The following is a 22,972-nucleotide window of genomic DNA, read 5'->3' on the forward strand; positions in this document are numbered from 1 at the left end:
GAATGTCTATAGTGCATGTACTATTGAAATAACCAGCACACTCCTTCCCGGAACCTACAATCCTCTGATCTAGGTCTCCTCTCCATCCCTCGCACCAGGTTACGGACTTTCGGGGACAGAGCCTTCAGCGTGGCATCCCCTACCCTCTGGAACTCCCCCCCCCCCGGAATCCGCAACGCCCCAACCCTGGACACCTTCAAAACTGCTCTTAAAACACACCTCTTCACCAAGGCTTTTCCCCATCAATTAGTTTAGATTAGATTAGGTCCATTATCCCTTACCTGCCCTCATCCCCCTTTTTCCCCCCTACTTCCCTAGCCCTATTTTTTGTCCTGATTGTGAAGCGACCTTGGGTTCTATGAAAGGCGCTATAGAATATAGAATATAGAAATCTATTATTATTTATTATTATTATAGCTTGCTAAATTTTCAACTGTTTGGTTTGTTCAAAAACGTCAGAGATGTAGTTATCATACTGCATACTTATAATGGACTTTCATTAAATAAAAAATTTAAAATAAATAAAAAATCTTCAAAGCAACAATCATAGCCACGTTGATAACGTTTGTAATAAACCAAACCGTTTGTAAATCCATCAAGATTTCAGCGAGTTAAAAGTATTTGTTTGTGCAGATCATTCACCTTAACACTTTTGTTACAAAGGATCAGATTAAACCGAATATATATATTTATTGATTGATATATATTGCATAGTATTTGTATATCGTTTGATATCCCTTGTATATTCCTTGTACATATACACGGAATATCCCTTTAGCCTAGTACAGACCATAATATTTCATTCTCCTATTGGACAGCGGTCCACAGGCGCCAGGGCCATGCCTCCAGAGTCAGGTTCAAAGCCACCGTCAAGACATGTCTGTACATGCCCGGCCTTGCCCAGGAATACGAGACAGAAATGAGGTTGGCACTAGATTGTTCGCCGTGCATATAAATATGGCGCAGGTGAATACAGAAGTAGAGTTACCAATAAGTTGAAGCCTCACCCACGATACAACGTGCGGTGAAGTATGGCCTGTTTGGCCCCAAATAGAGCATTGAGACCGCGTGCGAATTAATAACTGAAGTGTCAGGGTTTGGCGCTATACCGTCGAGTGCGACATATTTCTATTAAGTCAGTAATAGTCTATTTGTGTATAGTGTATCGTGCGGCTAAAGTTCTACAGTGACCAGCATCACCAACGCTTCCTCGTACCAGCTAGAGTGCTTATCCAGGCTGGGCTGCTTTCATGGCGCTTTCACCCGAGGAGACCTAGACGAGGATCGTGTGGACATGTACACTGGATTAATCTACCCGACGACTGCATAGCCATTTACGGCTGGATTATATTTGTTTTGGTCCTGTGATTTATGGAGCGGAGAATCGCCGACGCCTACACGTGTGTGGGATTTACCCTGTGAGGAGCCACGTCGAGTCTGCGCCTCAGAGAGCCTGAGGCAGGCTAGCTTTCTTCACTGTGGAGCTACAGTCTACGGAGAACAGCTGTATTCGTCTGTGGATCAAGAGACTATTGCACCGTCTCCTGTACTTGGAGTCTCCTTAGTCATCGTTGACCAGACTTTCTACTACCGACAGATCCTCTACCCCTGCTGGCTTACAACCGGGGGGACCCTTCAGTATCTCCCGCTATATATATTACCAGTGCACCATAGATATAATTCCCTAAGATTCAGGTCGTATAATTACCTCCTGCGTAACCAGAGAATGGACATTCATTATTGATTTGCCTACGCACATTCCTTTGCCTTACAAGTGCATTCAAAGTATAATAGAGAAGTATATTATGTACCTTTTGCTGCAATAAATACTTAATTATAACTTTGTGTGGAACCGATTTATTGTGGGAAGTGTTCATCATATTTATATATCATGTACTGTATGGCCAGTAATTAAAGTACATAAAGCGGTAGTGGTTTAATGATACCATACTTATCAATACAGTCAGGGAATTGTACCCCTCAGTTACAATTGGTCCTTCGAGCCGGAGGGTAACTAGTGTAATATTAATATAGTGGTATTAATATTGACATGGCCTATGATGAACACTCCACAAAACGGTTCTCCTAAAGTAGATCGCCCGCAGCGTAGACGGCAGACACCTCAGTACTTAGAGGATTACGTTGCCAATATACTACCTAGCTTTCTACAGACGGTAAACGCGGAAAAAGTAGATAGTAAAATTATGTCCGACCCTATCGACCAGGCTACCCCGCCAATAGAGGCCCTAGTGGGTTCTAACGTAACTGACCAAGCTCACGGTGGAGACCAGGAGGGACCTGACATGACTTTACCCCCCGCCAAGACCGAAGAAGTAGTCCCCGGAGAGCTCCAGGATAAAGACAGCCCTCCAGGGATGGAACTCTACCCGCTACAAGAAGAGGAGAGCACCCCGGAGATGGATCTCCAGGACTCGCCACAGGAGAACAGATCTCCAACGAGTACTGCCAGGAGCGGATCACCTCAACCAGCGTCTTCCCCCAGCGAGGCGGACAAGATGCTGGCACAGGCATTCCTCGCCAGCCTAGCAGCCTCAACAGAGCGCGATCGACTCCAAGCACAGACGCTTAGTGAGCGCGAACATTCTTCCATGGAAAGAGAACGCCTTCAAGCGCAGCAACGGAGCGACGAAGATCGTATACGTCTAGAGATTAGACGCCTTCAGACGGAAGAGAATATGGGAAGGGACCGGGCCGAGGCCCAGCGCGCCGCCGCCGAAGCCCAGCGCGCCGCTGCCGGTGCCCAAAGAGAAGCAGAGCGCGACCTCGCTCTCACCAAGCGCGAAGCCGAGCGCGACCGATTACAAGCGCAGATAATGGAGCAGCTGATCACCAGGGCAACACCCCCTCCCTCCGCACGGGGTTCCAGGGCCTCGTCAAGACAGGGGTCAAGGGCACCCTCCCCTACCCGATCAAGCGACCCTGAGCCCGACCACCAGAGAGAGCCTATACCCCCCTCCGAACTCCTTCCCCGACCGGTCCAAGCGAGACCCAGCTACAAGGAAGAAACGGTCTACACCGCAGAGAGGCTAAATAGACGACTACAGGATCTAGAGGACCTGCCAGAGGAAGAAGAAGAGGGAGAGGAGGAGAGTCAAGCCCGACAGCAGCACAGTACTCCACAGGACCAGGAGGTCCAGTACAGCCCAGGCTCTACCCCCGCGGCTCTGCGCTACAGACCCCCGACTCAATTCACGGGTGAGCTTGACGCACGACCAGCCCCGAGGAACAGCACCTGGATACGTGGGCCATGGTACCCAGCAGGTACCAGCCCACCAAGAGGCGTAAGAGGAGACTCGCCTAGGAGGCCTCTCTTCCAACGCTCACCGATGTGCCAGCCATCCATGGCATCATACATTGGCACACCGACGTTTCCGGACTTCACCCACGAGAACAGAGCACAGTACACGGAGCTACGAATGTGCTTAGAGACAATGATGTCCGATGTAGCTGATGAACCGTACAAATATGCTATCCTATTGAAGCACCTCAAGGTGCCCCAAGCGCACAATATAGCGCTGGCCTATGCCACCTCTACTACCCCATACACCGCGGCTCTAGCAGCACTCGACCAAAGATATGGACGCATATGGGACTACGTAATACAAGAGATAAGGCATATTGACCGCCTACCCCCAGCCACAGACAATCGCTCACTAGATGACCTGTCTATCAAGGTACAATCCCTGGTAGGGATGCTGGGGGCGCAAAGAGAAAAGGGTATGCACGAACTGTACGCAAACTCTAATGTCGAGAGGATTTTAGAGAAGCTTCCGCCCGCCCGACAAGAGCGCTTCAGGCGGCAAAGAGACCACCGTGATCCTAACGGTCCCGAGCCATCCCTCCTAGACCTAGCCGACTTCCTGGCGAGAGAGGTCAACAGCCTACGGTTGGATACGTTCATGCGGAGCACCCCAAGCTCCAGAGAGGGACCTAGGAGAGCAAACGATGGCCGAAGATTGGTGACCGTCATGCACCAATCAGAATCAGTACCGAGCAGCAAGAACCACAGTACCCCCTCGATGAAAGAGAAGTGGAAGATGGTGTGCCCGTACTGCGAAAAGGAACACTGGTTGTCACAATGTGACACGTTCAAGAAGATGACCGCCGACGAGGTGAGTCAATGGATAAAGTCCAACCGACGCTGTTACCGATGTGCGCGCAGTCACATGGCAGCCGATTGCCGCTTAAAGAAGAGGTGTACATCTAGCCCACCTAGATGTCCTACACGACAGTAACAGAAGAAAGCCTGCACCCTCAAGCAGCACAAAGGCAAGTGTTATGTACATTGACCCCGCCAGCAGCGGGGGCGCCCGGGTGCTCTTAAAGGTGGTCCGCGTAACACTGAGTTACCAAGACAAGGTCATGGACACTTACGCCGTCCTTGACGACGGGTCAGAGAAGACCCTTCTCCTCGCGTCCGCTGCGGCCCAGCTGGGGCTGCGGGGGAGCGAAAACCAGATGACGATTCGGACAATAAGAAGAGATCTAAAGACGATAAAGGGCGAGAATGTCTCCTTCACTATCGCAGCAAGCGGGCAGCCAGAGAGACGGTATAGGATTACTAACGCTTTCACCAGCCAAGAAATAGGCCTGTCGCAGTACACCTACCCCATCGCCAAGCTGATGGATAAATATGTGCACCTGCGTCAACTACCTATACCGCTCATAGATGGTGCCACCCCGACCCTGCTGATAGGCTCCGACCATGCAGACCTCATCGTCCCGATGGACCGGGTCCACACAGGGCCCAGAGGCTGTCCTGCAGCAGTCGAGACCCGCCTAGGATGGACACTACAAGGCCCCCTCGCTAAGTCTCTTAACCGAACAGCAGCCACTAGCTGCCTCCACTCCAGAGTGACAGAAGAAGACACCACCCTCCTACAGCATGTCGAGAGGCTATGGACACTAGAGACAATGCCCTTTAAGAACGAAAAGAAAGACATTCGTTCCAAGGAAGACATTTACGCTATAGCCCTCCTCGAGCAGGGGACAAAGAGAGTCAAAGTCAACGGAGTGATGAGATACGCAACTCCACTCCTGAGGCGAGAGGGTATGCCTACCTTCCACGCCCCAAAAGAAGCGACGGAGCGGTATCTATTGAACACAGAGCGGCGCCTAGCCAGAGACCCCGCTCAAGAGACTGTGTACCGCGCTGAGATTAACAAGCTAATCACAGCGGGACACATAAAGAAAATTGACATTAAAGAGGCCGATCAGACGACCGAATCATGGTACGTGCCGCACCACAAAGTCCACCACAACGGCAAGGATCGTATTGTGTTCAACTGCAGCTACCAGATCGGATCACAAAATCTGAATAAAGAGCTCTTGCCCGGCCCAACACTCGGCCCCTCTCTACTAGGCGTGTTACTACGTTTCCGCCAAGACAAGGTGGCCATCAGCGGCGACATCAAAGGGATGTTCCTGCAGGTGAGACTAGTGGAGGAGGACAAGCCCCTGCTGCGGTTCCTATGGAGAGAGAGGATCGGGGATGAGCAACCAGCCATCTATCAATGGGAAGTCCTCCCTTTCGGAACCACATGCAGCCCATGCTGTGCTACGTTTGCACTGCAAAAATACATCGCAGAGGACCCAGCAGCTGATGAAGAGGTCCGACAAAGTGTAGGAAATAGTTTCTACGTGGACAACTGTCTGCAAAGCGTCTCGACGCCAGAAGAAGCCGAGGCCCTTCTACTCAAGCTCCGCGCCTCCCTGATCAAAGGCGGCTTTGATCTCAGGCAGTGGGCCAGCAGCGACCCCCGCAAGTATTGCGCAGCCTCTCCCCCGAGGACAAGGCAGCAAGCAGCGAGACCTGGATGGCGACCATCCCAGGAGAAGCCCAAGAAATGACATTAGGACTAGTCTGGCGCTTCAAAACAGACTTGCTCCATTATAAACACACACCCCTGACCAAGGAGCAGGGAAGGTCGACTGCACTACCGACCACCAGACGGAGTGTATACAGAACACTCGCCAGACAATATGACCCGTTAGGATGTATTCTACCTTACACCACCAGGGCAAAGATGATTGTAAGAGCGTTATGGGACAAGGACCAGGGCTGGGACGACCCCATACCCGAACACCTTGCATCCACATGGAGAGAGTGGGAGACGGAACTCAGCTCACTCCCAGGTGTCAACATACGCCGCAGCTACTTCCCACCCACAGTGAGGCCGGAGACGTGCCAGATGGACCTGCACGTCTTCAGCGACGCCTCCGAAGTAGCCTACGGTTCGGTGGCCTACTTGCGTGCCCGAGAGGAGGGAGGAGAAATACATACTGCTTTCATCCTGGCTCGCTCAAGAATAGCCCCACGAAAGCAACAATCTATCCCGCGTCTAGAGCTCTGCGCAGCCCTAGCAGGAGCGCAACTCGCCACGTTAATCCAACGTGAACTCACCATTCCGGTGCAAAGAACAATCTTGTGGTCAGACCCCACGACAGTACTCACATGGATCCGGTCTGATTCGTGCAGATACAAGGTCTTCGTGGGAGTCAGAGTCACAGAGATTCAAGATTTAACAGAAGTAGCAAGCTGGAGGTATGTGGACACAAAACACAACCCAGCTGACGTCATCACCCGGGGAATGTCCCTGGATGACCTCACCCGTCACAACCTATACAGTGACGGGCCAGAGTTCCTCAAGCTCCCGGAAGAAGAGTGGCCTACACCCACCCCACGGGAAGCGAGTAAAGAGGAGGCCGAAAACAAGAAATCTATATTCTGTGGATTGAACACACTCGTCTCCACAGACCCCGACATAGACGATTGCCTCACCCTAGAGAGTGCGCAGCTAAAGACATTCCTGTGGCACCACCCAGAGGTTCAGCTCACTACTGACATTACTGCAGCTGACTACGAAGAAGCAGAACTTCTTCTCCTACAACGAGCCCAGAGAGACTTGTTTCCCGATGAGCTAGACTGTCTACAGGGAGCAAAGCCCGTCCCATCAGACAGCAGACTGCTCCACCTAGCCCCCGAGAGCGACGCCCATGGTCTCATCAGAGTGGGCGGTCATCTGCGGAGAGCTCCAGACTTACCGGATGACGTCAAGTACCCGATAGTCTTAAACAGCCGACACAAGGTCACAGAGCTGATCATAAAGAAATACGACGAGGATGTGCATCACGCCGGGGCAGAGAGAGTCTTCGCGGAGATCAGACGTCGTTATTGGATACTGCAAGGGAGAGAAGCAGTGCGGCGCTTCCAGCGAACCTGTCTAGACTGTCGTAAATGTCGAGCGCAGCCCAGTATACCCCGGATGGCTGACCTACCTCCCTGTCGCCTCCGACTCGGCGACAAGCCTTTTCACTCCACCGGTATGGACTGTTTCGGCCCGCTGTATATAAAGAAAGGAAGAGGAACCGAGAAGCGGTGGGGTATTGTATTCAAATGCATGACCACCCGAGCGATGCATATAGAACTCCTTCCAACCATGAGCACAGACTCATTCCTTATGGCCTTCCGAAGATTCACATCGCGGAAAGGCAAACCGTCTATATTATTGTCTGATCACGGGACAAACTTCAAAGGCGGAGAAAGAGAGCTGAGAGAGAGCTTCCAAGCTATGGGCCCAGAATTTAAGACCCACCTCGCTCCATCCCAGATTGACTTCCAGTTTAATCCCCCGAACGCACCTCACTTCGGTGGAACTTGGGAACGAGAAGTACGTTCAATAAAGACAGCCCTGTACGCCGTGCTTGGGGCCCAGACCGTGGCGGAAGAAGTCTTAATGACAGTCCTCACGGAGATCGAGGGAGTATTGAACTCAAAGCCCCTCGGTTACGTCTCAAGTGATGTAGCAGATGTCGACCCAGTCACCCCCAACACACTCTTGATGGGGCGGCTGGACCCTGCGCTACCACAGACAATGTACAGGCCTGAAGAAGCGAACGGCCGAAGAATGTGGAGGTACAGTCAAGTATTGGCTGACAAGTTTTGGAACAGCTTCCTACTCCACTATCTACCGTCTCTACAGACCCGCCAGAAATGGGTGAAAGAGAGAGACAATTTGACAGAAGGAACAGTTGTCATGATTATCGACCAATCACTACCCCGAGCTATGTGGCCGGCTGGCCGCGTAAGCAAAGTGATCACCGGTGCCGACGGAAAGGTCCGAGCAGCCGAAGTGCTCGTCCAAGGACGGATCTACACCCGACCCGTGGCGAGGCTAATAGAACTGCCAAGGCTCCCCGATACTATCGATGACGACCATGACCCCATGACTTTGTGAACTGCCCGACCCCTCACAACAGACATTGAGTAGTGGACAGTACTTAGTATTTAGACACTAAAACACATTGATACGAACTCCTATTACTATAATACAATGCTAGAGACTGAAAAATGACATTTATAGTACATGTCCCCTTTAACAGAATAGTCCACCGAAGCAAGATGGCCGCCCATGAACTACGCTGGAGACTCCGCCTTGAGCCATCTAGTGTTTATATATCTATGTGCACTACCCTGAGGGTGAGCCAGCACTACATGGGCTTGCAATTCAAAAACAGGTTGTAGCATAATTGGAAGGTAATAATGGAATTTTGATATTTAGTTTAGCAATTCTGATGTGCAGAATTATATCAGGAGGCTTGGCCTGCTGGAGATAACACACGTGATGACTTGCTGTTTGTTTCCATCAGCAGTGTGTTCTGCCAATACAACTTCACAATTTATAATTTGTTGACAGTGATTAGAGGTCATTAATGTTCATGAATATTCAATAAACCGTTACTGAGTGCTTGGCTTGTAATTGGTATGCATGGGTGGCTGTTTGTAAGTGGGAGTGGATGATTAATTCAAATACTTTACCTACTTAATTAATTATGCTTATTTAAATAACTCCCTTTCAGATGTTACATGCCACTATAGCTACAGTGTTTCTCATGAGGTGTTCACTGTTTTGAGCCATGAACTATGAAAACATGAAATTGTATTAATCCTGTTATTAGGATTGTTGTATTGTGTTGTTAATGTGTGATGTGTTGTGTTATATTGTGCAGAATTGCATTGTGTTTTGTTGTATTGTGTTGTGGTGTTGTGTAAATTGTGTTGTGTTGTATTGTGTTTGTAGTGAATTGTGTTTGTAGTGTATTGTATTGTGTCGTGGTGGTGTGACGTGTACATTATGTTGTGTATTTTTTTTATTATGTTTGTGGTGTGGTGTGTTGTGGATGGTGTTGTGTTTTATTATGTTTGTGGTGTGTTGTGTTGTGGATGGTGTTGTGTTTTATTTTGTTTGTTTGTGGTGTGTTGTGTTGTGGTGTTGTGTTTTATTTTGTGGTGTGTTGTGTTGTGTCGTGGTGTTGTGTTTTATTTTGTGGTGTGTTGTGTCGTGGTGTTGTGTTTTATTATGTTTGTGGTGTGTTGTGTTGTGTTGTTGTGTTTTATTATGTTTGTGGTGTGTTGTGTCGTGGTGTTGTGTTTTATTTAGTTTGTGGTGTGTTGTGTTGTGTTGTTGTGTTTTATTATGTTTGTGGTGTGGTGTGTTGTGTTGTTGTGTTTTATTATGTTTGTGGTGTGGTGTGTTGTGTTGTTGTGGTTTGTTGTGGTGTGGTGTGTTGTGGTGTTGTGGTGTTGTGGTGTTGTGGTGTGTTGTGGTGGTGTGGTGTGTTGTGTTGTTGTGGTTTGTTGTGGTGTGTTGTGTCGTGGTGTTGTGTTGTGGTGTGGTGTGTTGTGTTGTTGTGGTGTTGTGGTGTGGTGTGTTGTGTTGTTGTGGTTTGTTGTGGTGTGTTGTGTCGTGGTGTGGTGTTGTGGTTTGTTGTGGTGTGGTGTGTTGTGGTGTGTTGTGTCGTGGAGTTGTGTTGTGTTGTTGTGGTGTTGTGGTGTGTTGTGGTGTGTTGTGTCGTGGTGTTGTGTCGTGGTGTGGTGTTGTGGTGTTGTGGTGTGTTGTGGTGTAAACTAACATTGTGCTGAGTCTCTCGGGAGCAGCTTTAGAAGGTAGTTGTTTTCAGTCATAGGACTGCTGTCAGAACAGGACTCCCTCTGTTCCTATCACACACACACACACACACACACACACACACACACGCGCACACACACGCACACACGCGCACACGCACACACACACAAACAAGGCTGCCTTTCTATGTGTTCCATTCCATTTAGAGACTCTCCAACAGACACACACTCACCTACAGACATCATGTAGTCCCAGCGGTCCAACACACACACACACACACTCACCTACAGACATCATGTATAGTCCCAGCGGTCCAACACACACACACACACACACACTCACCTACAGACATCATGTAGTCCCCACCAGTGATGCCGGTAACGCGTTACTAAGTAACGCGTTATTGTAATCTGATTACTTTCCCCCGAAAATAGTAATCTAACGCGTTAATCTTTAAAAGCCAGTAATCTGATTGCAGTTACTTGTCCAAGTGGCTGTGCATTACTATTTCGTTACTATCTCATCATAAATTCATAATGCAGGCGGAATGCAGTATTTTATTTCGTTTTCGACAGTCAAAAATACATTTTTGAGCTGTTTTTCTTATTTGGGAGTGACGTGGTGTGGCAGTGAAAGGGTTACACAAGAATGTGTCCTCGCGGCGTGACTGGACTCTCTGTCTGTGAGTGACTCTGCTTTGGCCCAATCACATTCCCCATCCACAGTCTGCGAATCAGAGGCAGAGTAGGGCGGGTCTTCACAGCACGTCATGTGACATATGCGCCAATCGTCTGACAGCAGGGCTCCGTTGCATTCGTCTGAGAATTCCACCCCAAAACGCTTGTCTAAACGAAGTGAAACCGCAAGAAGACTAGAGAGACATTTATAAAAACAATTTAATAGTTACAGTTGATATAATTGAATAGTTCAGCCTGCATTTGTTAGATGTGAATGGATACACTGGTTTTGTAAAACCACTGGCTGGCTGCTCTAATGCTCTCCCACAGTTCTCCAGGTGGGAGAACACGAGTGACAGAGAGAGGGGAGAGAGACACACACACACACACACACACACACACACACACACAAGCACAAGCACACGCACACACGCGCACACACACACACACATACACACAGAGAGGGAGAGAAGGGATTATATTATAATAATAATAATAATAATAATTATTATTATTATTATTATTATTATTATTATTATTATTATTATTATTATTATTATTATTATTATTATTATTATTATTATTATTATTATTATTATTATTATTATTATTATTATTATTATATTAGAGATGTAGGCTGTCTGGGTGGGGTTGGAGAGAAAGAGGCATGGGGTGAGAGAGAGAGAGAGAGAGAGAGAGAGGGGTGAGAGAGAGAGAGAGAGAGAGAGAGAGGGGTGAGAGAGAGAGAGAGAGAGAGAGAGAGAAAAGCTCTTATTTGCCAGATTTACAGTTAATTTACATGTTAAAGAGAGACTGCTTGTATGTTTATAGAGAGACATTTATAAAAACAATTTAATAGTTACAGTTGATATAATTGAATAGTTCAGCCTGCATTTGTTAGATGTGAATGGATACACTGGTTTTGTAAAACCACTGGCTGGCTGCTCTAATGCTGTGAGCATCATAGACTGTTGCTTTACCATACTTGATGGTACAGAAGCTGAAGCACTAGTTTAACAATTTACGTTATGTGCAGAGAAACAAGTTAAAAACAATTTATGCACTTTCAATAAAGCGTTTAAAAAAAACTGTTGGGGGAACGACGACGACTTCGTAACCTAGTTACTTTCAAAGTAACTAAGTTACTCTGATAATCAAGTAATCAGTAAAGTAACTTGGATTACTTTTTAAATGAGTAATCAGTAATCAGTAATCGGATTACTTTTACAAGTAATCTGTGGCATCACTGGTCCCCACACACACTCACCTACAGACATCATGTAGTCCCAGCGGTCCAACACACACACACACACACACTCACCTACAGACATCATGTAGTCCCCACACACACTCACCTACAGACATCATGTAGTCCCAGCGGTCCAACACACACACACACACACACTCACCTACAGACATCATGTAGTCCCAGCGGTCCAACACACACACACACACACTCACCTACAGACATCATGTATAGTCCCAGCGGTCCAACACACACACACACACACTCACCTACAGACATCATGTAGTCCCAGCACACACTCACCTACAGACATCATGTAGTCCCAGCGGTCCAACACACACACACACACACACACTCACCTACAGACATCATGTAGTCCCCACACACACTCACCTACAGACATCATGTAGTCCCAGCGGTCCAACACACACACACACACACTCACCTACAGACATCATGTAGTCCCAGCCAGTGTTGGGACTAACGCGTTACAAAGTAACGCGTTACAGAAACGAAGTTACTTTTTGCCGCAACTAGTACTCTAACGCATTACTTTTGAAATTCAGTAACGCTACTTATGTTACTGAATGGTTCGTCACTGCGTTATTTGCGTTATATACGGCGTAGATTGATAGCAAGCGGTAGTGATTATTATTATTATTATTATTATCCTCATCCCCACCCGCGTAGAATGATACGAGGCGAGTCTGGCCACTGGCCAATCAGAAGTGCGCAAACCAGATGCGGCTACGAAAAGAAATAGACCCTCTCTATTGTAAACAAAACAAACGCTCGCTATGAATCCACATAAAAAGAACGCAGTAACAAACTAACAAACCATTTAGCAACTACTTGGAGAGATAATTAATATACAACATGGAAACGAGATAAAGAACATGTTTGAGGCGCTGCTGGAGTCGACTAACGGTGAGGTGGGTTCAGGTCAAGTAGTAGTCTGACCAGTTTGTTTTGTGATGTTTGTAATTTTGTTTTAAGCGCCTTTGAGGTGCTTTGGTACCATGAGGTGCAAGCATAGTCGTAGTATGAATGAATGAATGAATGAAAACTTTATTAACAGATTGCAGAATGGGTACAGTACAGTACAGCAGTACAGTTCAAGTACCCTTGAATTATAATGGTTATAATGAAACGCTCCGGCGACATCAAGGCTGTTCCTTCAACCGCCGCACTTCTTATTATATCGACTCGGGACAACATTTGTTTGTGTCAGATTTGTGTTTGTATCTAGACCACATTGCTTAGCAGAGTTCGGTGATGTGAATGGAAACTGTCAAGTTGATCAACCGATTTTGAATACTATCTGGGGCATGGGACTCGGGAGCAATCTTTTTTTTTTTTTTTTTAAATAACTAAATAGTTACTTTTCACAGTAACTCATTACTTTTGGGTGTAAGTAACTAGTACAGTAACGAAGTTACTTTGAAATGAAGTAACTAGTAAAGTAACTGAGTTACTATTTTTCAGTAACTAGCACAACACTGGTCCCAGCACACACTCACCTACAGACATCATGTAGTCCCAGCGGTCCAACACACACACACACACACACTCACCTACAGACATCATGTAGTCCCAGCACACACTCACCTACAGACATCATGTAGTCCCAGCGGTCCAACACACACACACACACACACTCACCTACAGACATCATGTAGTCCCAGCGGTCCAACAGACACATGCTGAACTGTAGCCCCTCGGCGGTGATCCCCACGTTGATCAGGGTCCGGGTCAGCAGCTCCGGGTTCTGGCACACTGCAGAGGTCCAGGCCACCAGGAACCACACCACCACCAGCAGAATAACCACCAGCAGCCGCAGGACCCGCCAGCTGGTCATATAGGGCGTCCTCTGGGCTGTACGGGACAGGAACACCTTCAACACTCTGGAGAGAGAGAGAGAGAGAGAGAGAGAGAGAGAGAGAGAGAGAGAGAGAGAGAGAGAGAGAGAGAGAGAGAGAGAGAGAGAGAGAGAGAGAGAGAGAGAACAAAATGGGATAAATCACTGATGATTGGGACTGGGAACTGGGAAAATCTCTGTAGGAGAAATCACTAGGGTTTGGGGTTTGGGTTTTATATAATCTGAATTCTATAAATTCTATAAGAACCAGGCAATTCTACTGTGCAGTAGGTTAGTGGAAGCAGACACCTTTAGTTTGTGCCATTGCCCATCAGGCACCTGAGCCCTCCTAGTCATTTCTGTAAGAGTAAAGTCACCAGACTGGTACAGATGAGGAGAAGTAATCAAGCAGTGCTCATCCCTGCTCTCAAAAATTACTACCCCTCTGGATCATACATTCTGTGGATAAAAACACACATAACCTGCTTAAAGACCTGTTAACTCTTTCAGTGCCACTCACGAGATTTCTCGTGTTTTTTTATAGGTGGTTGCTAGCCACTCACGAGATTTCTCGGATTTTTATTATTATTATTTTTTTTGCGATCTGAAAAATTATTGCATCACCCGAGCCTACCCGAGTATAGCCGAGGGGCGCCGACGATCACTGTGGAAAAAAGCGCCCCCTGTCGTCTCCCAGATGATATAAGTGATTTTGGAATGGACTCAATGAAAATGAATGGGGAAAAAAATCCGGTACTCCACATTTTCCAGTTCACTGATCCAGCCGGGGTTACTAGAGTTCATTCTGGAGCCTCAGATCCCCGCGGATCATGGAGTTCTACAGTGTCGCGTTGGATCCATACACGTATCGATTTTTTCGAATGGTGATCAGGAATTGGAATATACCAGTTGGATACCATCTGATGTCAGGTAAGGACTCTATGTTATCAGTGGTAGGATAATCAGAGTAAGTTTGATGAAGTTATAAGCTGTTTTGTGAAATGTCTTCTTTCGGTTTCACTGTAAAAGTCCGAGAGGAAATCAACGGGGCGATTATCAGTGCGCGGCCGTAATGTGCGTGCGTGCACGTATAATATTGATCATCTAGCGTTTATTTGAAAACGATTCATAAAAAGGCCGACGAATATCAACGTTGTGGAATATTCCACTAAAAGACGATTTTCATAGAATGCTCCAGAATGAGCTGTTTTTTATATCAAAACGGGGGCTTTTCTAACTGCTCTGAAACGGCAACGACGCGATAAAAAAACAATCTGCCTTCACAGCACTGACTGGAAAATAGTCTTTGATAATGCGATGGGCAGATTAGACACATAGCCATAATTTAAAACATAGATTAGGCGATATTAACGTTAACATTGGCGCCGATGGTGGCATTCAAGCGGTAAAACGGAAAACCAGGCGTGGCGCTGGAAGTGTTAAGGTGTAGCCCTATTTTCAGAAATTTCGCCTAAAGATACATGCCTAAGTAAATGGAAGATTGCTCCACTTCTACAAGGTCAATTTGCATGTTATATTTCGTATGGCTATCGTGTCCCGCTCAAGCCTATTGAGATACCCCTTATCTCCTTGTACCTAGTGTACACCACCACAAACAATTTATGCACCCACACCTGACCGGGTCCCGCCTCTATGGAGGCGTAGCCTATAAGACCATGGTACTGGTCACCAAACACCCTTCCTCTATTTTCGTTCCATCATATTGGATGCTGTGCACCGTATGTAACTAGTAGTATGAAAAGATTAGAGAAGGTTCGTAATGTTGAAAGCTTACCGGAGGTTTGCTTTTCCCTGGCATCTTCGGAGCATGTTTCAGCGACACATTGGGCCGGTGCTGATGTTTCCTCGGCTGACGACGGCAGACCGAGGGGCAGCGTACAAGGTTTGACTATCAAGTCGGCTTGTACAAAGGTAAGGCCTGTGTCATTAGGCATCAATGTCAGTATTGGTAATGCTGTGGAGTATATTTCGGCGCCAGGGCCGGGGCGGCTTGGTGATCGTTCCACTGCAGTGGACGGTTTCCTGGCAATCCTGGAGCACGCTGCTAACGTTAATGCTACTACTGCTACTTCTGCTAATGCTAACGTTGACGCTGCAATGGGTCGTTGTTCTAATAATCCCTGCCGCAGGATACCGCTTTTCCCTCCTCTTACCAGCTTCATTGATGAAGGTCAGTCGGTGGTTGATGTGGGGGGTTTCGCTGAGTCCTATTTACCTTTTTTACAGGTGAACGGGCTAACAACAGGGTGCAGGCCGGGTGTACCGTGGCTAAGCAGCCAGGTAGCTTTGTTCCTGTGCCCCGGCGGGGATGAACGACGTCCCGCCCGGCCGATGCTTGATAGCGAATCGGCTCGGAGGGTGGCAGTATGGACGGATGAGTTGTATACTGCTACAGGATGGTATTTGGCGGGCGACCAGTGTTATGGCTCAGCTGGCTAGTTTCCTATCCATATTGGCGTCGGGTAGTAGGACTTTGGGTCCAGCCGACATTGTAAACATGTTGCATGTTTGTGGTGTTATAGAGATCTTGACTCAGTCGCAAGCTATAACTGCGGGGAGGATTAGGATGCTATCAACGTTTGTTGTTAGGCATGTTTGGTTGGAGCAATCTCCTCTTGGGGAAGAGGATAGGTTTTCTCTCCTCACGACTCCTTTTTCCACAGATAGTCTTTTTGGGCATTCTGTGGAGGCGCAGGCGGCTGTTGATCTGGGTCCTACACCGCCTCACGCTGTGCAGCCAGAGGTGGGAGCACGGTCTCGTCAACGACTGTGGCGAGATCCTCGACAGGCGGCCATGTTTCCCCCGTCAGTGGTGCCCTGGGTGGAGAGTCAACCAGGGGGGGGTGTGTGTCAACCAGTTTGATGACAGCTTCTCCCGTATCAAACCGGCCCTTTCTGTCGGGGTCCCCCCTTGGGTGCGTCGCACAGCGGGAGGGACCGGGCCAACTATCTACTGTTCCTTGCGGCCCAGCGTCAGTTGACGGCGGGTGCGCTGTGGGATTATTTTCACATATGGCGACAAGAATGCCGTTTGGGGGGGTGGATAGAGAGAACGTTGAGGGGGGGGCTTGTTTTGCAGTTCGCACAACCCCACCCTCCGTTCTCAGGTTTGGTGCCGACCCTATTGTCAGGGTCAGAAGCAGTGACAGCCCTGGCCGACGAGATCCAATCTCTGTTGGCGAAGCAGGCCGTCGTCGTGGTTCCGAGAGAGGACGCGATGTCAGGCGTCTACTCCCGTTATTTTCTGGTACCCAAGAAAACAGGGGGGGTCAGACCTATACTGGATCTGTCCGCGTTCAATCGGTTGATTGTAGCGAGACCGTTCAGAATGTTGACCGTCAAACTCCTTCTGCTTGCTGTCAGGAGGGGAGACTGGTTCACCTCCATAGACCTGAAGGATGCGTATTTTCACATCCCCATTTACCCTCCTCACAGGAAATTCCTACGGTTCCTGTTTCAGGGCGTAGCGTACGAGTACCAGAGGATGCCGTTCGGTTATTCTCTGGCTCCCCGCACATTCACCAGGTGCGTGGCGACTGCACTGGAGCCCTTACGTCGTCGGGGGTTACGAGTTCTATTCTATCTCGACGACATTCTACTCCTCAGTCGTTCGGAGGAGGTTGCCAGGTCTCATACCAGGCTGGTGGTGGAATTCCTCACCAACCTGGGTTTTGCTGTGAATTGGAAGAAGAGTACCCCTCTTCCCAGTCAACAGGTGGAGTACTTGGGCTTGACGTTGAGGTCAAGGCCCATGATTGCAACCCTCTCGGAGCAGCGTCGGGTGGTTCTCCGTCACGCGCTCTGGGTTTCCGTCTGGGAGGGACGGTCACGGCGCTGCAAGTGATGCGTCTGCTAGGCATTATGGCATCTGCTCACACGGTGGTTCCTCTTGGCCTCCTCTTCATGAGGAGGATACAGAGGTGGTTTCTCTCTATGAGAATAGATCCGGTGAGGGACAGAAGGAAACGGTTGATGGTTCCTTTGTCGATATGGGGAGATCTCGCCCACTGGAGGAGGCTGGGTATCCTCACCATTGGGGTCCCCATAGGCAGCAGGGGCTCACACGTCACGGTCTTCACCAACGCCTCTCTCACGGGTTGGGGAGGGACGTGTCGGACCCATGCAGTGGGGGGCAGATGGACGGGTCATGCTGGCCCAGCTGCCCCGCATATCAATGTGTTGGAGTTGGAGGCGGTCCTCCTGGTCCTCAAACGGTTTGACCACCTGGTGGTAGGCGAACACGTTTTGGTCAGGACGGACAGTATGACGGCAGCGGCGTATATCAACAGGCAGGGTGGGACTCGTTCCATCCGCCTGCTCCGGGCGGCGGTCGAACTTTGGCTATGGGCATCTCGCAGGCTGCGCAGTCTGAGGGCGCTCCACATTCCTGGTACAGAGAATATGGGGGCGGATATGATGTCTCGGGGCGGTCCTCATTACGACAAGTGGGAACTCCGCCCCGACATAGTCAGACAGATCTGGGATCGGTTCGGGGAGGCCTCGGTAGATCTGTTTGCGTGCCGACGCTCTCACAAGTGCCCCTTGTGGTTCTCGCTCAGTCGAGCAGATCATCCCCCCTTGGGGGTGGATGCCTTCTCGACTTTTCCATGGCCGCCCGGTCTTCTGTACGCCTTTCCTCCTGTTGAGTCAGCTGTTGGAGCGGATACGGAGGGAGCGCAGGACGGTGATCCTGGTCGCGCCGGACCGGGGCAAGTCAGTATGGTTCCCGGTCTTGATCCAGCTTCTGGTCGCTCCTCCTTGGGTCATTCCTTGGTCGGCGACGGCCCTCTCACAGCACGATGGGTCACTGTTCCAGTTTCCGATGTTGGGCCAACGGCTGTTGGTGTGGCTGGTGGGAGGGTGAGTCTGGAGAGGATGGACCCTTCGGTGGTTGATACCATCCGGTGTGTGCATGCTCCCTCCACTGTCGCGTTTACGCGGGCAGATGGCGTGCGTTCCAAGAGTGGTGTAAGGCGGGGGGCTGGGACGCTGTCTCCTGCCCCCTGGATGCTGTCCTGAGTTATCTCCAGTCTCTTCTTGGTAGACTGTCGGCTTCGATGGTGAGGGTATATGCGGCGGCTATATCCTCCTATCATGTGGGAATTGAGGGGACTGTTTTGTTCAGCCACCCTCTTGTGAAGCGTTTCCTGCTTGGCGCTCGACGCGTTAAGCCGGTGCAACGCTCCTTGGCTCCGACTTGGGATCTTCAATTGGTCCTCGGTCGGTTGTCCTTGGCCCCGTTTGAGCCGCTCGAGCAGGCGCCGTTGGAACGGCTGTCTTTCAAGACTGCGTTCCTGCTGGCTGTCACTTCCGCTAAACGCGTGGGTGAGCTCTGTGCTCTCTCGGTACGTCCAGAGTGCCTGTCTTTTCGGGCCGATTGCGGTGCCACTCTGCGACCTAATCCTGCTTTCATGCCTAAGAATATCCGGAGTTCCTTCCGCTCCCGGGATATTGTGGTTCAGGCGTTTCGTCCTCCTCCTCACGCTAGTGAGTTAGATGCGGGCCTTCACCTGTCATGTCCGGTCCGTGCTTTGGGAATTTACCTCAGCCGTACTCAGGACCTCAGGGTTACCGATCAGCTTTTTGTCTGTTACGGTGGTTATCGTGCCGGTAAGGCACTGTCGAAACAGCGCCTGTCCCATTGGTTGTGAGAGGGCATTGCCCTCTGCTACACATTGGCTGGGCAGGATCCCCCTGGGGGCATCAGGGCGCACTCCACTCGTGGGGTGGCTGCCTCTGCCGCTCTCCTGGGTGGGGCCTCGGTGGAGGACATCTGTGCTGCAGCTTCATGGTCCTCCCCGGGCCCCTTTGTAAGGACATGACCGGGGGTTCTGTCTCCCAGGCGGTTCTGGGGTCTGTGGCCTTTCCTGCTTCCCGTCCCTTGGTAGGGTAGCAGGAGTGTGTGGGTATGGGCCACAGTGTGTTAGGTCACACGTGGTTCCGCCTGTGCTGTGTGTTCAAGGGGTTCTAGTTCCACCTTGTTCGCACAGGTGGAGTTGACTGCGCCCCCCCTTCGTTAGGAAGGATGGGGTGACAGGGCTCCCCGCACCCCTTGATGTGGGCTTACGGGTCCTCAGGGGTTACATCTGTCGGGTCTCGCGTCCGCTCTAACCCATATCTCAATAGGCTTGAGCGGGACGCGATAGCCATACAAAATATAACGATAGGTTATGTAGATAACCTAGTTATATGAGTATTGGCTGAGCGTCCCGCTCTAAGCGGCCCTGAGTTCCCTTTTTGAGGGATCTTTTACTGGAACGTGATTTTGGCGAGGAAGGGTGTTTGGTGACCAGTACCATGGTCTTATAGGCTACGCCTCCATAGAGGCGGGACCCGGTCAGGTGTGGGTGCATAAATTGTTCGTGGTGGTGTACACTAGGTACAAGGATTTGATTTGATTTGATTTTATTAGGGATCCCCATTAGCTGGTGCGATAGCAACCAGCTAGTCTTCCTGGGGTCCACACACAAAAAAACACAAAAAAACACACAAAAACAATCACTATTGCAAAAAACAAAATTATTAAAAGTCAGTACACACAATGCATAATGAACCTACTGTAACAATTAATATAGCTAAAATTACATTAGTGTAAAACAAAAACAAAAAATTACTTTACAGTGTTAAAAACAATTTAAAAACAATTTAAGATTATTTTTAAAAGTGAATCTACTGTAAATGCAGCAGAGGTTCCGAGGCAGTCCATTCCACAGAGTCAATGCTCTAAAAATAAAAGATCTCCCCAGAGCGCTGGTTCTAGGACCTGGCAATTCAAGCTGCCCACTACTGGAACCTCTAGTGTAATGCTCGTGCACAGTATTACTAAAAACAATCTGATTATGTATAAAAACAGGAGTCTTACTGCTCATGACCAACTTGAACAGCACAAGTATATTAAAAGACAATCTATTTTCAACGTTAAGCCAAGAGAGGCGGGCATGCATACGGCTCACATTAGACCTTAGTGAGCAGCCCAGTACCAACCGTGCTGCCCTGTTCTGGACCACCTGGAGCTTCCTGAGGTCACCACTGGCAGCAGATGACCACATCGCAGAGCAATAGTCAAGATGACATAAAACTAAACTTTGCACTATCTGACATAAAAGGGGACGGGCAACAAAAGAAGCACATTTCCTGGAAATACCAATTGCTCTTCCCATTTTTAAAACAATATAATTAATATGCTGAGACCAAGACAGAGTGCAATCCAGCATCACTCCAAGGAGTTTAGTACTTTCAACTTGTTGAACTGCTGAATTACACAAGTTTAAATGAAGCTTTGGATTTGTAGATAACCTGTGCCTTGTTCCCAGCACAATACATTTAGTCTTGGAGATATTAAGGACAAGTCTATTACATACTACCCAGTCATGCACAACTTTAAGTTCTCTACTCAAAACTTCATTAAGTACATTGCATGATGGTGCCGCGTAATACAATGTTGAATCATCTGCATAAAGAACTGTTGTAGCACATTTGGTAGCCCAAGATAGGTCATAAGGAGATAAGGGGTATCTCAATAGGCTTGAGCGGGACGCTCAGCCAATACTCATATAACTAGGTTATCTACATAACCTATCGTTCTTGGTATCTAGGAACATCTAGGGCAGGGGCGGAGCTAGGGGGTGGCTACCTGGGCTCAAGCCCCGGATGTATTCTGAAAAGCCCCGAATCTATTTAAAAAATAATTAAAATTTTTTTTTTTTTTTTTTTTTTTTTTTTTACAATTCATCATTGTTACATGAAAATATGTTTGCACCAGATTTAGCAGAAGCTAATTTCCATCTGTGGTCTATCCAGCTGCTAACTGTATTTGAGTGAGTTAAGTCTTGGTGTTATGGTAGACTCAGACCTAAGCTTTAAACCACAATCAACAAGTTGACAAAAACTTAATTCTTCCACCTTAGAAACATAGCTAAAGTACGGCCATTTATAAATCAAAAGGACGCTGAAAACCAGATCCATGCCTTTATCTCAAGCCAACTCGACTACTGTAATGCACTCCTTACCGGCCTCCCGAAAAAATACGATGATAACTATTTTATTGCAATGCACTATTGCATTATTTTATTCTATTTGACTAACTATTTTATTGCACTGCACTATTTTACTTTGTATCAGTGAATCATAGACGCCTGGCCATAAGAGCATTCGGAGCATCTCTGCTCTCCCACTATTGAACTTGGGGGAGCAAAGGTATGATCTTGCTCCACCACTTTTTGATTATATGAAAAATATGATATATCCCCCCCCCCAATATATAAATCTAACCATAACTACGTTATGGTTAACTGAGTTTTATAGTGAAAAGAGCAGCTTTATTGGTCAAGATTGAAGGCTCTATATTGCAGGAAATTGCACGTACAGGTTCATTAAATTCAAAAAAAATCTGTCGTGGAGGGGGTCGTGCCTGACCGCCTCCAAACCACCCCTTGCCTGCCCAAAAAAATTAAAAAAAAAAACTAAAAAAATTAAATTAAATGAGTGGGGATAGGGGATGGGTTTGCTATGTTGCCACACCTCAGACTCTGCCAAGATAGATCTGGACACATGCACAGTATAATAAGCCTGTGGGAAGAAACTGTTGTTGAAACAATACTGGTCTTGTTTGGATACTGCTGTACCTAGGGTGACCAAACATCCCAATTTGTGCGGGACAGTCCCGCATTTCAGCCCTCTGTCCCGCATGCCGCAAGAGAAGAATATTGTCCCGCATTTCAATAAGTGTCCCACAATTATTTTTTTAATAATTTTTTTATTATTATTATTATTATTATTATTATTATTATTATTATTATTATTATTATTATTATTATTATTATTATTATTATTATTATTATTATTATTATTATTATTATTATTAATTATTGTTTTTGTCCTCTCATTAATCCCCAAAACATGCACTAATGCACGCACCGCAAGTACTACATACGTAACGTTATGTAACATAGCCTATAGTCTAACCAGCACAAGCGCATTATATATACCTGGCGCGAGCTGTTTATTTCCGGTCGCTCAAGTTGCGCTGCAATAAACAGCTTGCGCCAGGTACTGTCTACCGGTATATATGCAAGCTGTTATTGGCTATTGGTTATTGGTTATTGGGGGATGACGTGACTGTATGCGAGGTCTACCCCATACCCTGCGTCTGGCACTGACAAGTCCAAAAGCTTGTCGTTTGTTATTGGCACAACCTATTTAAAATTAGAAACGGTAAAGGATCATGAAATATCAAACGGCC

General features: G+C 48.0%; 1 protein-coding gene across 1 annotated transcript in view; it reads right to left on the reverse strand.

The window, feature by feature from the left end:
- The window catches only part of gpr158b (G protein-coupled receptor 158b), a gene marked incomplete at both ends in the record, with an annotated part of 501,095 nt that overhangs the window by 34,725 nt on the left and 443,398 nt on the right, over positions 1–22,972 (reverse strand). The window contains one exon of the mRNA XM_084327721.1: positions 13,515–13,756. Coding sequence (XP_084183847.1) covers positions 13,515–13,756 — 242 coding nt within the window. The remainder of the gene's footprint in view (positions 1–13,514; positions 13,757–22,972) is intronic.

The sequence above is a fragment of the Notolepis coatsorum genome (genome assembly GCF_963971535.1).
Source record: "Notolepis coatsorum genome assembly, chromosome: 13".
NCBI lineage: Eukaryota > Metazoa > Chordata > Actinopteri > Aulopiformes > Paralepididae > Notolepis > Notolepis coatsorum.